The sequence below is a fragment of the Lupinus angustifolius genome, chromosome LG04 (genome assembly GCF_001865875.1).
Source record: "Lupinus angustifolius cultivar Tanjil chromosome LG04, LupAngTanjil_v1.0, whole genome shotgun sequence".
In the NCBI taxonomy this organism is placed as follows: Eukaryota; Viridiplantae; Streptophyta; class Magnoliopsida; order Fabales; family Fabaceae; genus Lupinus; species Lupinus angustifolius.
Genome location: NC_032012.1, coordinates 11,677,225 through 11,690,946, shown reverse-complemented (window position 1 = coordinate 11,690,946; position 13,722 = coordinate 11,677,225). Strand labels below are relative to the sequence as shown.

The window sequence follows — 13,722 nt, the reverse complement described above, 5'->3', positions numbered from 1 at the left end:
TGTTGAGAGGTAAGTATTAGAGTCTAGTTTTATTGCATTAAGCATTATTTCATTTACAAAGCAAACCTTCCTTTTATAGCATCAACCAACTAACTACTTACTATAAACAGAAAGTACACACTAACTAGATTAACTAACTAAACTGAATTACAAAGCATTAACAACAAATAACAATACCCGAATAAAATAATATAATTACAAACACACAAAAATACAATCAATATTTCGAACATAGATCTATTGTTTCAAATCTTGTTCCAAACCTTGTCATGCCACAATGAAAATATACATTCATTATTATGGTTGTTTTCTCTTCTTCATCATTGCACAAGACATGATTTAGGACATGATTTTAGACAACAGATCTCTACTCCAACATTCTAGTTCTTAGGTGCAAGGTTAGACTTGATAATCTCAACCTCATTGGTACTCACTTGAAAGGCCTTGCTCAAAACATTGTTTGGAAGTGGTGGCGTAGCAGTAAACAAAGTAAGTGCAATGGATTGTTTCCCAGGATATTGGCTATTAAAGGATGCAATAACTGAAGCTGGGTGGTGACCATTATTCTTTTGAAAGTGAACCAATCCTTTAGGGAACACAAATATCTCACCTTTGGTAATAGTCTTAGATATAAGAACATTGGCTACAGTTATGAACCCAACATCAAGTGTTCCCTTAAGAACAAAAACAACCTCAGTGGCACGTGGGTGTGTGTGAGGTGGGTTTAAGCCACCTGTGGTGTTAAGGTTAGAGCACAATGCGGAAGCACAAGATTGAATCAATTGAGAACAAAAGAGAAGCAAGTAAAGGATAAAGAAAATAACACACAATATTTAACGTGGAAAAACCCCTCAGTGTGAGAAGAAAAAAACCACGGGCGATCAAGAGCAAAATTCCACTATGTAAAAAAGAAGAGTACAAGAAATCCTCTTATAATGATGAGGACAAATGACAATATTTTTCTCACAAATACTCTCTCAAATGGAACAAGAATTCTCACCAAGAATGCACTCACAATATATGTGTAAATGAAAGAGATGTTGTGTGTTGTGAAGATGATTTTGAAGCTCTCTATATGTGTCCTTTTATAGGCAAGCAAAGTCTTGGTATCTTGGATATGAAGCATTGGATGCTTGGAAACAAAGCCATAAAAGTGACATAAAATGCCATTAAAGAGAGCCATAAAATAGTCATAAAATTCTTTTAAGGCATAGAAATGAGAGACATCTAACAATAAGACCAACCAAGTCCAAGCAAAGTTGGAACTTGGTATTCGGAAGTGGCTTGGTAAGTATATCTGCTGGATTCTCTGATGTGTGAATCTTTTCCACCATAATTTCACCAATAGCAACAATATCTCGGATAAAGTGACGTTTTATATCAATGTGTTTGGTCTTGTCATGATAACGATTATTCCTGGTCAAATGAATAGCACTTTGACTATCACAAAACACTGTAAGAACACCCTGTATTAGACCAAGTTCATTTACCAAACCTCGGAGCCAAATAGCCTCCTTCACACCCTCCGTTGCTGAAATATATTCTGCTTCAGTCGTAGACAATGCAGCAATGGACTGAAGAGTAGCTTTCCAGCTAATAGCACTATTACAGAGAGTAAAGATGTAACCAGAAAGAGACCTCCTTCTGTCAATATCACCACCATAATCCGAATCAACATAACCTACAACGTCATCAGTTGTAGCCTTGTTTCTGTCAAATACCAAGCCAATACCAGAAGTACCTTTTAGATACCGAAAAATCCATTTTACAGCACTCCAATGATCCTTTCCAGGATTATGCATATATCGACTTACCATGCTAACAGCATATGCTAAATCAGGTCTAGTGCACACCATAGCATACATAAGACTACCAACTGCACTAGCATAAGGAATATGTGACATACGCTCCATCTCTTCCTCTGTATGTGGGCAAAGATCTAAAGATAACTTGAAATGTGCAGCAAGTGGAGTAGAAACAGGTTTACAATTATTCATATTAAACCTTTCAAGCACTCTTTCAATATATTTCTCTTGGGATAAAAACAATTTACCAGCTTGACGATCCCTGTGAATCTCCATACCAAGAATTTTCTTGGCTGCACCTAATTCTTTCATCTCAAACTCATTATTGAGTTGAATTTTCAATTTCCGGATCAAAGACTTGTCACGTGAAGCAATTAGCATATCATCAACATACAGTAACAAGTATATGAATGATTCATTTGGAAATTTCTGGAAATAAATACAGTCATCAAATTGACTCCTGCAATAACCTTGCCCAATCATAAAAGAATCAAACCTCATGTACCATTGTCTGGGAGCTTGCTTAAGGCCATATAATGATTTCTTCAATCGACAGACAAGATGCTCCTTATCAGGAACAATAAATCCTTCAGGTTGTTCCATGTAAATTTCTTCTTCCAGCTCTCCATGTAGAAAAGCTGTCTTTACATCAAGTTGCTCCAACTCCAAATCAAATAAAGCAACAAAAGCAAGCAAAACACGTATAGAAGTATGACGAACAACAGGTGAGAATATCTCATTAAAGTCAATACCTTCCTTTTGATTAAAACCTTTAACAACTAGTCGTGCTTTGCATCTTGGATCTTCAACCCCGGGAATACCGTCTTTCTTCTTATAGATCCATTTACATCGTAATGGTCGTTTGCCTTCGGGAAGCTCTGTCAAAGCCCAAGTACCATTCTTATGAAGACTTTCAATCTCTTCATTCATAGCCACTAGCCACTGTGACGAATCAACACAAGAAACAGCTTCTGTATAGCTGGCAGGTTCAACATCATCATTTACCTCTTGTGCAACTGACAATGCATAAGCAATTAAATTATCACCATCAGTGTATCTAGCTGGCCTTTTAATTAGTCTTCTGGTTCTGTCTCGAGCAATACAATAATCATCTTCTTGCTGATGAATAGGAGAAGTTGTACTGTCATCACAATCAACATAATGATCATCAATGCTAGATTGATTTGTAGAGGAAGATGGAACATCAACATTAGGAACTGTAGGTTTCACTATCAACTCCACCTTCTCGCTAGTACCCTGTAGATTACCTGTACTAGTAGAAGAAGACACAATAGATTGTTTTCCAGAAGATAAAAATGCATCCTCATTAAAAGTCACATCTCTGCTAAGAATTAATTTCCGTGACTTTGCATCAGAATACCATAAGCGATATCCTTTAGACTCAGATGCATAACCAAGAAATATGCACTCAACAGCTCTTGGAGCTAATTTACCATCATTAACATGTGCATAAGCAGGACATCCAAAGATTCTTAAGTTAGAATAATCAACAGGATTACCTGACCAAATTTCTTCTGGGATTTTGAAATCAAGTGCTGAATGTGGAGAACGATTAACCAGGTAACAAGCAGTAGATGCTGCTTCAGCCCAAAATTCACGCCGATGCCATAACCCAGCATTTGAGAGCATACAACGAACTCTCTCAAGTAGAGTCCTGTTCATCCGTTCTGCAACACCATTTTGTTGAGGATTTCTTGGAATAGTTTTGTGTCTAGCAATACCATTTTTTGTGCAGAACTCATTAAAATCACCATTGCAGAACTCTAATCCATTGTCTGTTCTAAGCTTCTTCACTTTCTTCCCTGTCTGGGTTTCAACAAGAGTTTTCCACTTCTTGAAAGTGGAGAAAGTCTCATTTTTATGCTGCAGAAAATAAACCCAAACTTTGCGAGAAAAATCATCAATGATGGTCATCATATAGCGACATCCTCCATGAGAAGGAAATTTAGAAGGCCCCCAAAGGTCAGAATGAATATAATCAAGAATACCTTTGGTACGGTGAGTTGCAGTGGAGAAACTAACCTTTTTCTGTTTCCCAAAAACACAATGTTTACAAAAATCCAATTTACCAATGCCATGTTTACCAAGATGACCTTGTTTGCTTAGAAGGTGCATACCTTTTTCACTCATATGGCCCAGGCGCATGTGCCATAATTTGGTAATGTCATTATCATGCATTGAAGAAGATACAGCTGTTGAACCTGTCACAACAGAACCTTGCAAGACATATAAACTACCAATCCGGTTAGCTTTCAATAATACCATAGCACCTTTCAATACCTTTAGAACTCCACCTTCAGCTGAATACCTACACCCGAGAGACTCTAGGGTGCCAAGAGAAATTAAGTTCCGCTTCAAATCTGGAATATAGCGGACATTAGCCAAGGTTCTGACAACACCGTCATGAGCCTTGATCTGAATAGTACCTATTCCTGCAACTTTGCATTGGGTATCATTGCCCATCAAAACAACACCACTGTCAACATGTTCAAAAGTGGTGAATAAGTCCTTATAAGGACACATATGAAAAGTACATCCAGAATCAAGAATCCATTCTGTTTTACTCCTATTATTATAAGAGACAACAGATAAAAGAATATCACCGTCAGAATTGGCTTCAATATTAGCAGCTTCAGAGGATTGTTGAAATTTTCCCTTATCTTGTTTTTCTTGTTTTTTCTTTAAGATAAAACAATCAGGAATGTCATGCCCCGGTTTCTTGCAATAGCGACAAGTTTTGTTGGATTTGCGACCTCTGGATTTGGATCTGAACTTTTTATAATTGGTACTCCCTTTTTCTTGAGTTCTACCTCGAACACTTAAGCCCTCACCCTTGTCCACAGAATTAACTTCAAGATCAAATTTTTCTTTGGACAATAAATTAGATTTAACATCTTCAAAGGATAAGGTATCATTATTTCCATACAACATGATTTCTTTGAAGTGCTTATAGGTAGAAGGTAAAGAGACAACCAACAAAACAGCTTTGTCTTCATCTTCAATATTAATATCAATATTTTGCATATCCATAATAATAGAATTAAACTCATCAAGATGAGTTTGAATAGGAGTACCTTCAACCATACGAATGGTGTATAACCGTTCTTTGAGACGAAGCTTGTTTGCGAGGCTCTTGGTCATGTATAAAGTTTCTAACTTCAGCCACAAAGCCGCAGCGGTTTCTTCATTGGCAACCTCACGAAGAACCTCCTTCGACAAACAAAGTTGAATTGTTGAAAGCGCCTTTTCATCCAACTCGTCCCATTGATCATCGGTCATGGAAACTGGTTTCTTTGACTTCCCATCTAAAGCTTTCTTTAATCCGCTCTGGATAAGAACGGCCCTCATTTGGACTCGCCAAATAGAAAAGCTAATTTTGCCATCAAACTTCTCAATGTCAAATTTTGCAGACATTTTGAAATTCTCAATTTAGTAAGAGCTCTGATTCCACTTGTTAAGGTTAGAGCACAATGCGGAAGCACAGGATTGAATCAATTGAGAACAAAAGAGAAGCAAGTAAAGGATAAAGAAAATAACACACAAGATTTAACGTGGAAAAACCCCTCAGTGTGAGAGGAAAAAAACCACGGGCGATCAAGAGCAAAATTCCACTATGTAAAAAAGAAGAGTACAAGAAATCCTCTTATAATGATGAGGACAAATGACAATATTTTTCTCACAAATACTCTCTCAAATGGAACAAGAATTCTCACCAAGAATGCACTCACAATATATGTGTAAATGAAAGAGATGTTGTGTGTTGTGAAGATGATTTTGAAGCTCTCTATATGTGTCCTTTTATAGGCAAGCAAAGTCTTGGTATCTTGGATTTCAAGCATTGGATGCTTGGAAACAAAGCCATAAAAGTGACATAAAATGCCCTTAAAGAGAGCCATAAAATTGTCATAAATTTTTTTTAAGGCATAGTAATGAGAGGCATCTAACATGGGGCATAGTCAATACGTGATAAAGAGAGACCTAAAGTGTTGAGTCCTGCCACTTTCAAAACATTGGCTCGAGTCACTAGGGACCCATAGGTGTTGTTTGTGGAACCTGGTTTGGCTAGTATCAATGAGGAGAAATCACTTGCATTTACTTCAGACGCGTTTTTGCATGTGAATCCATTCACTTCAACCACTGTTAATTTTCCAATCACATAGTGAATCGAGAATTAGAATTGCTAATAAATAAATAAAAAAGTAAATTAAATGTAATTAAAAATTACATTTTTTCCATTTGAAATTTCACTCCAATGATCTTACAAAAAAAGAAGAGAGATTGGAGTTATGTAAAAGTATTAATATACCAGAGGTAAGATTTGCAACACAGAAGTCTTGAAGAGGATCAGGATCAGATGCAGTAGTGATGGCTAACACCATAGCAACAGTCACCAATAGCAATGAACCTAAGACCTTCATTAATAGCTGCTATGTCATTTATGTGAGTTTTGAATTGTTTGGATAATTTGGAACTATGATGAATAGGGTTTTGGATATTTATAGCTAGAGAAGAGAAGACTTAAAAGAGAGACATAAAGATATGAAAAATGAATAAATACTGTGAGTTTTAAAATCTCAACTAAAAGAATAGCTAGCCATAGGGATCATCATCCTAATCCCAATGTGATACAATATGAGACATTTGTTTACCTAATTATTGAAGTTTGAAATTTGCAACATTTTTTTTGTTATCATTATAATAGTTAAATATTTTAACAATATATGATTGATCATCAACCAAAAACAATATTTACACGTACATATATCAATAAAAAATAATGTGTTAAGTATGAAATAGTATGTCACTATTCATCAATATTGTTTTTGTACAATTACATCTGGTGCTGTTAATATCCAAAGTCATACTTTTGATAAGCTTTGGTTTGTAGAATTACATATGGTTCAGTTAATATCCAAAGTCATATTTCCGATAACGTTTAATTTACGTTTTTAATGCTTATATTATCACTATTCCTTGCCTAGTTGCCTTGATTTTAATCCGTATATTATAGGGCACAGTCATGCTTACCTCGGTTTCTAGGACAATGTAAAGTTTTTTATATTGTCAGCATATTATCTATCATTAATTTGTTTTAGTTTTTGTTAGAGTCAATGATGACTAATAAATCAATAATGAATGATTTACTGACATTATAAAAAACACTTACATTATGAGTGTATACATATTAAATCTTTCTATTTAATTTAATTAGTTTTTGTGTGCACGCTTCCCATTTCATTTTTACTATATGTACTTGACTTCTTCACATGGGTTTCTATTTCATTTTATTATATTTCATTTTCACTTCTATCTACCCATTTACTATGAATGTTTGTCTTCCCCAAGGGGTTTTCTACTCCATTTTATTTTTGGGTTGCATGGGATAATTTTTTAGACAATAACAAACATCAATCCATTAATTTCCATAAAAATCACAAAAAAAACTTCACCTCTTTTAATGAATTTTTTCACATATAAAGTGGAAACTGAATCTGATCCTAAATAACATACTTGAAAATTTTCACATATAAATGGGAAATGAATTTGATCATAAATAGCATGCAAAACCTAGCTATTTATCAACTATGGACAATGAGACCTGTCGGTTGCTTCTAATTCATTTATACTCTACTAGTGTCTTCATATAGATGAAGTCAATATTCCTTACAAATAAAAAATCAAGAAAAAATTATATGCACTGATAGTGTATAAATTTTATATTGTCATTGTATTATCTACAATTCATTATGATTATTGACTTTTCAAAAAAAAGTAATATAAATAAATGGTAAATGATCTACGAATTATATATAAATATTTACACTAGCAGTGTATAGATATTTCTCTCATAAAAAAATTGCATTTTATTTAGAGTTTAAAATCTGCACATTGACGGTGTAAATTTTTTTATACTATCAGTATATCATCTACCATTGATTCAAATTACTTTTATTTAAGAGTCAACCGTAATTAATAAATTAATGACAGATGATTTACTGACAGTGAATGTTACACTATTAATATATACATATTAAATCCTTTTATTTAATAAACACTTTGACACTTCAATCATTTGAAATATTAAAAACTTACTAAAAATGCAAAAAAAAAAAAAAAGGAAAGATAACATGAGGTGTAACACGTCAAGGGTTGTTTGATTTCAAGACATATTTTCTATTTCTATTTCCTATTTTCATTTTTAAGAAACAATTTTCATTTCCATGTTTTCATTTCCTGAAAATATGTTTGTTATTATCATTTTCATTTTCATAACTATGCACTCTAAACTTTATAAACCAAGATAATTACTCTTGCAATGAATCCAATTCTAAATTCTAATCATTAAAGTAGTCAAACCAATGGTTTTATAGAATGTCAACATATTTGATACTTGCACTTTCTTTCCAATGTATTTTATGTCAATAATACGTTGAACATTTTTAGTTATTGGACTTGGTCATTTGCTATTACAAAAGCGTGTAAAAAGTCATAATGAGCATTATGCAGTTGCAGATGCTCTCCAAAAAAGGTAAAATTAAAATAAATTATTAACGTACAAGTGCTATACTATTTAATTAAGAGTTAATTACACTGACACCCCTGAGTTTTAGTGAAATTACACAAACCACCCCTCACTTTTCTACACCTACACAAACCTCCCCTAGTTCTTCCTCATTTCAATCTTCGTGGCCACCTCTCTCTCTAAAATTTTCGTTTTTGATCTGTTTCGAGTGATTTTTGTGTGCTTTCATATCACATTTTCACTTCTAAACCATCATTTTCGTGTTTAGTGACCTAAATCAAAAAACCCCAAATCTCCAAAACCCAAAAACCTAACTTTTCAAAAACTCATTTCATTGGCTTCGTCATCTAGAACCAAGAAGCAACGCACCAATTCTACTCAAAGGAAGCAATGAACTTCATCCTTGGAGTCCAACCCTCTTGACTTAGCACGACTTCTAGCAAATGATGAGTAACGCAAAATATTTGAGGAACACTTTCATGGTTGCATTATCTTCACCCCCAAAGGTAATCTCGAGAATTTTGAGTTTGAAGATTTTCTATTTCCTTATCTCTTGAGATAACAAAACCTTTTCGATTTCTGTTGTGAATCAAATGAAATTTATCCTGAACTGATTAGGGTATTTTACTGTAACATGAACTTTAGGAAAAACCATCTTACTTCTTATGTAAAAGGAAAAGACATTACTTTGGATATGAAAACCATTAGTTCATTGTGTTGTAACATACCCTTCAGGTTTTGGCCTTGTATGCGAATGGGAAAATTATGATCGAAAAGATTTTTATTATTATTTCTGTGTAGAATAACCAAAGAGGAAATAGAAACGCTTAAGCAACATGACTATTGTGAAACTGTTAAAAATAAAGATATTCTATCTGCTGGACATCTCAAACTAGAAGACCGTTTGCTTCATTATTTTTTGAGCTATGTCATGTTACCAAAATTTTCAAATCACTCTCAAATAAGTGACATAGAACTCCAATAGATATATGCTATGAAATTTAATCTGAAAATCAATTGGACTCTGATGATAATGAGACAAATGTGGTCTATAAGAGGAACACAAAGCCCTTTGCCATATGCAATCTTCATAACAAAAATCCTTGAGCATTTCGATGTTTTTACTGCTGGAGAAACTAAGGTCCCGCTTAAACCTCGTGAAAGCCATATTGATGTCGATGTAATCCACAAAATAGGCTTCACATTTGATCTTCGTGACCAGACCTACAAGCATAAGAAAGATAGACCTCCTGCTCCTGAACCAGAACCTACCCATGCTAATCCTTCTGAACCTCAACCTTCTGAATTTCATGCTCAATCTTCCTCATCTGCTGCCATGCCTACCAATCAGATGATAATAGATGAATTATTCTCTCTTTGAGGCTACATCACTAATCAGATAGACGTCTTTGATACATAGAATCAACAAATCCAGTTTTAACTTCATCGTCTCTCTTCTAAGCTGAGTAGCATGGACATTGATGAAGATAGTTTTGAGTCTGAGTCTTAGACTTTATCTGTTGTTAGGATTTTCTGGTTGTAATGTTAATTTCTCCTGGATTCGGACAAATTTCTATTATGTTGTTTGTATTGTTGTTTGCATTGTTAATGCTTGAACATTTTTTTTACTTTTATGATATTTCTCAAAATCCGTTATATCTTGATATCCATATTATTATATGTTATATATATCATATTTCATGTATGCTATATATATATATATATTATGTTGGACTCTTGGTTTTTCTACTTTTTGATGAAGTCAAAAGGGGAAGAAAAGTTGGGAGAGTGTATTTTTTGTTTAAAAACTTTCATGCACATAACTCCAAATGAAAAGGGGGTATACAAGATAGGGGGAGCATACTCAAGACAAGTGAAGAATATCACAAAGTATGCTGCTATCAGAAAACTACACTATTAAGAAGATATTGGTTTGTCATCATCAAAAAGGGGGAGATTGTGAAGAAGATCTTTGCTCCTGACTTTGGCACAGTTTTGATGAAGACACCAACATCACCAAAAAGAAGAAAATGAAGAATATTTATGAAGACAATGAAGATTCAAGCTTCAAGATATTCAAGACTTTTAGTCTAAGTCTAAATAGGTACTTCTATCATATACTCTTGATTATACAATAGTAGTAATGCTCAAACTATTTTTAAAAGAAAATTGAAACACTTCAAAATACTTAAAACAATTTTCAAAAATAGTGTCTAACGAGTTACTTCATCTAAGTAACATGTTACGTGTGTGAGAAATGAGTTATCCAACTTAAAACTGATCAAAGTAATACATTACTGTCTTTGAGTAACAAATTACCAGTGCTATTAAAGTTGAGTAACCGATTACTCAACTTGTTATAATCGATTACTCTAATTCGAAATAAATGATTAGTGGACAGAACATTTGGGTAATCGATTACTCAGTGCTGTAATCAATTACTGAGAGTTGTTGCATCAGATTTTCAAATTCAAAGTGAATGAGTTTCAACCCAAAAGACATGGTTTCATTCTAATCAATTCCTACCATTTCAAAGAGACATTTGGCTGATTGGAAAACCTATATAAATGCATTAAAACTCACAACCACAACACACAACATATACACAACTCTCATGCAAATTTCAAAAGCTCTTACACACATTCTGAAATTATTTTCTGCACTTTTGGCAACAAGTTCATAAACTTTCAATGTTGATTTTTCTAAAGTTGCTTAAAGTGAAAGTGTTTCAAGTTTGCAAACTTATAAAGAACATTATTACTAAGTATACAAAATAGTTGATTGAATTGCAAGTTACATTACTTTCATACTTGTAAAGGCAATTCCACCATTGTTGAACATTCTTCATTATTATTGCAGGATACTTTCTTTCACGGGGTGTGATAAGAAAGGAGATTATAATCACTTGGAAATGTGTTTTCCAAAGGTGAATAAGGATTAAAGAGTGTGTAAGGTACATAGATATCTCAGGGTGAGATAATGTAATTACAACTCATAATCTTTAGTGGAAAAATCTCTTGTGCTACAAGAGTACTAGACGTAGCCTTCCGTGGACAAGAAGGTGAACCAATATAAAAATCCTTGTGTATTCTCCTCTCCCTTATCTCTTTGATTTTACTTGTTAATTTTCTGCATATATTTTCTACTGCACTTTAACTCTTGATTTTGCAGAAAAAGTGGTCACTATTTTAAGTCTACTAATTCACACTCTCTCTTAGTTGCAATCTTAGTCTTACATGAGTGTCTAGATCTTCATTGTTGGGATTTAAAATGTAATTTTCTTACCTTGTACTCCTGGATTCAATTCTGATGTAATTATTATGTGATGTTTGGAAGTTTATCCCGTTATTATTGCTCGAGTTTAATTAGCTACTGAATTCTTGTTCTTGGGTTACTTTTAACTGCGAAGTTAAACTTGATACCAGATCTGGATCATCTTCCTTCATGGATCACTGTTTCAGGAATGAACAATGATGTAGGAATTGCTTTTACATTAATATAAAGGCTAGTTAATCAATCAATTATAAGAGGAATTGATATTTGCGTGATTATCTAAGAATTTTATACTCAAAGAATTGATGTAAATGATTTATCAAAAATGTGCATCAAAATCAGTAACTTCACAAGTTGCTTGGAATTGAATCTATGAATATCAAAAGGAAAAAATGATAAATTTCGATCCCAACTCTTTTAATTTCATAGTTAAACTTTTATTTCAACTTAATCTTTTTTACAAGACTAATGTCAAATTATCAAACCAATTCTTGTAAATAGTTGCTCAGTTCATTCTTGTAGGAATTAGTGTAAATTCACTCTGCTCCCTAATGACGATATCCCAGTTTTTTACCAGATTTATTACTTGGACGATACGACTCACTTGTCGTTCCATAAATATCTAACACTTAATTTTTTAGACTACATTTATTGGGCCTCAAGGGACAATTACAATTGTGAAGAAGATAATTCAAGTCAAAGGCCTAATTTGAAGGCTTTGAATGGTGGAAATGCCCAAGATTGAGGGACCCTTTTCGCAACCCAATTGTTTTGGGTACTACCAAGATTATTTATTTACCATTTCGTAAGGAATTAATTTCTTTTTTGATATATAATTGTTCATTCCAATAAGTGTCACTTGTAGGAATCAAACTTAAACATTTTTTAATTATCTTGAGGATTTAGCAGAATCTTATACCATTAAACTAACACCTTCTTCAATATTTTGGGAAGGAAATTGATGTTGTACAATGTACTATTGTTGGGATGTGGAAATAGGAGTGGTTGAAATGAAAACTGTGTATTATGGTACATTTGGAGTGGGGTGTAAAGCTGTAATCTAGAAGAAGATTAATAGGGTGGTCTATTTACCAAGTTTATTATAGATTTGCAAAATTGCAATGACTAGGCCATTTTCACAATTTACTAATAGAAACTATAGCATACAATTATGAATAACTAATAATTTAAGACTCAGTCAATATCCTATAAAAAAAATAACTTAATAAGTACAGGTACTTAGTTATAAATGATTTATAAATTTAAAGGCACAATTTTAAAGTTTCTTATTTTAGAAACCTATTTAAAAATGCTTAAATATTTATTAAAACTATTGTGTCACACGCATCCTGTATGGCCTTAGCTCCCATTTAAAAACATGAATAAAACCCGATAATATAAAACTTCATAATATAACACCTTATTCAAACTTGAAAATAGAGAAATAACCATGAAAAGAATTATGTTTGTCCATGAAAAAAATGATGACTATTATTTGTCATAAGAAAGTAAATAAAATTTGCATGTCAAAACTTAAACCAAAATAAAAAATGATGACTATTATTTATCATAAGAAAGTAAATAAAATTTGCATGTCAAAACTTAAACCAAAATAAGAATTTAAAGCAAATCACGAGGGTAAAAAAATGAATATCCATTATTTTTAAAAATAATTTATACTAACATTTTCAAACAAAAAGTCTTATGAAAATCGCGATAATGTATGAATATGATACATTTTCTTTTCTTATTGATCTATTTTTGTCATTCAATGGGGTTGGAGTTTTTATTTAATTTTTATTTTTGTCATATTCTTAATGAAACTTAAATATCACATATTTTGTCAACACATACTAACTCTAATTTTAATTCTACTTCAACTATAATAAGATAATATGATAATCACTATGGTAAATAAAATATTGAACAAGACTATTAGCTGAGTGTAATTATTAGACATGTTTCACAAGAATGAATATTTTTTGGTATAAGAATAAAATCCATGAAAATGAAAAATTATTTATATAAGGGTGGGCCTTGGGCCTTCATTCTATAGTGCACAAACAAAAACTCACAAGTAGATATGGATCCATGATAACA

General features: G+C 32.8%; 1 protein-coding gene across 1 annotated transcript; it reads right to left on the bottom strand.

The window, feature by feature from the left end:
• On the bottom strand, positions 362 to 6,244 carry LOC109344842 (rhicadhesin receptor-like). The gene is made up of 3 exons (XM_019583582.1): positions 6,133 to 6,244; positions 5,772 to 5,963; positions 362 to 733 (listed from the first exon to the last, which is right to left on the bottom strand). The coding sequence occupies exons 1-3, from the start codon at positions 6,242 to 6,244 to the stop codon at positions 381 to 383; spliced, it is 657 nt and encodes a 218-aa protein (XP_019439127.1). The 3' UTR covers positions 362 to 380.

Excerpts from the sequence above, each read along its gene's own strand:
- LOC109344842 (XM_019583582.1), bottom strand. The coding sequence starts at position 6,244 with ATGAAGGTCTTAGGTTCATTGCTATTGGTGACTGTTGCTATGGTGTTA. Across the intron at positions 5,964-6,132 it reads TGTTGCAAATCTTACCTCTG|TGGTTGAAGTGAATGGATTC; the intron begins GTATATTAATAC and ends GAAAATTAACAG. Across the intron at positions 734-5,771 it reads ACGTATTGACTATGCCCCAT|GTGGCTTAAACCCACCTCAC; the intron begins GTTAGATGCCTC and ends TTAACACCACAG.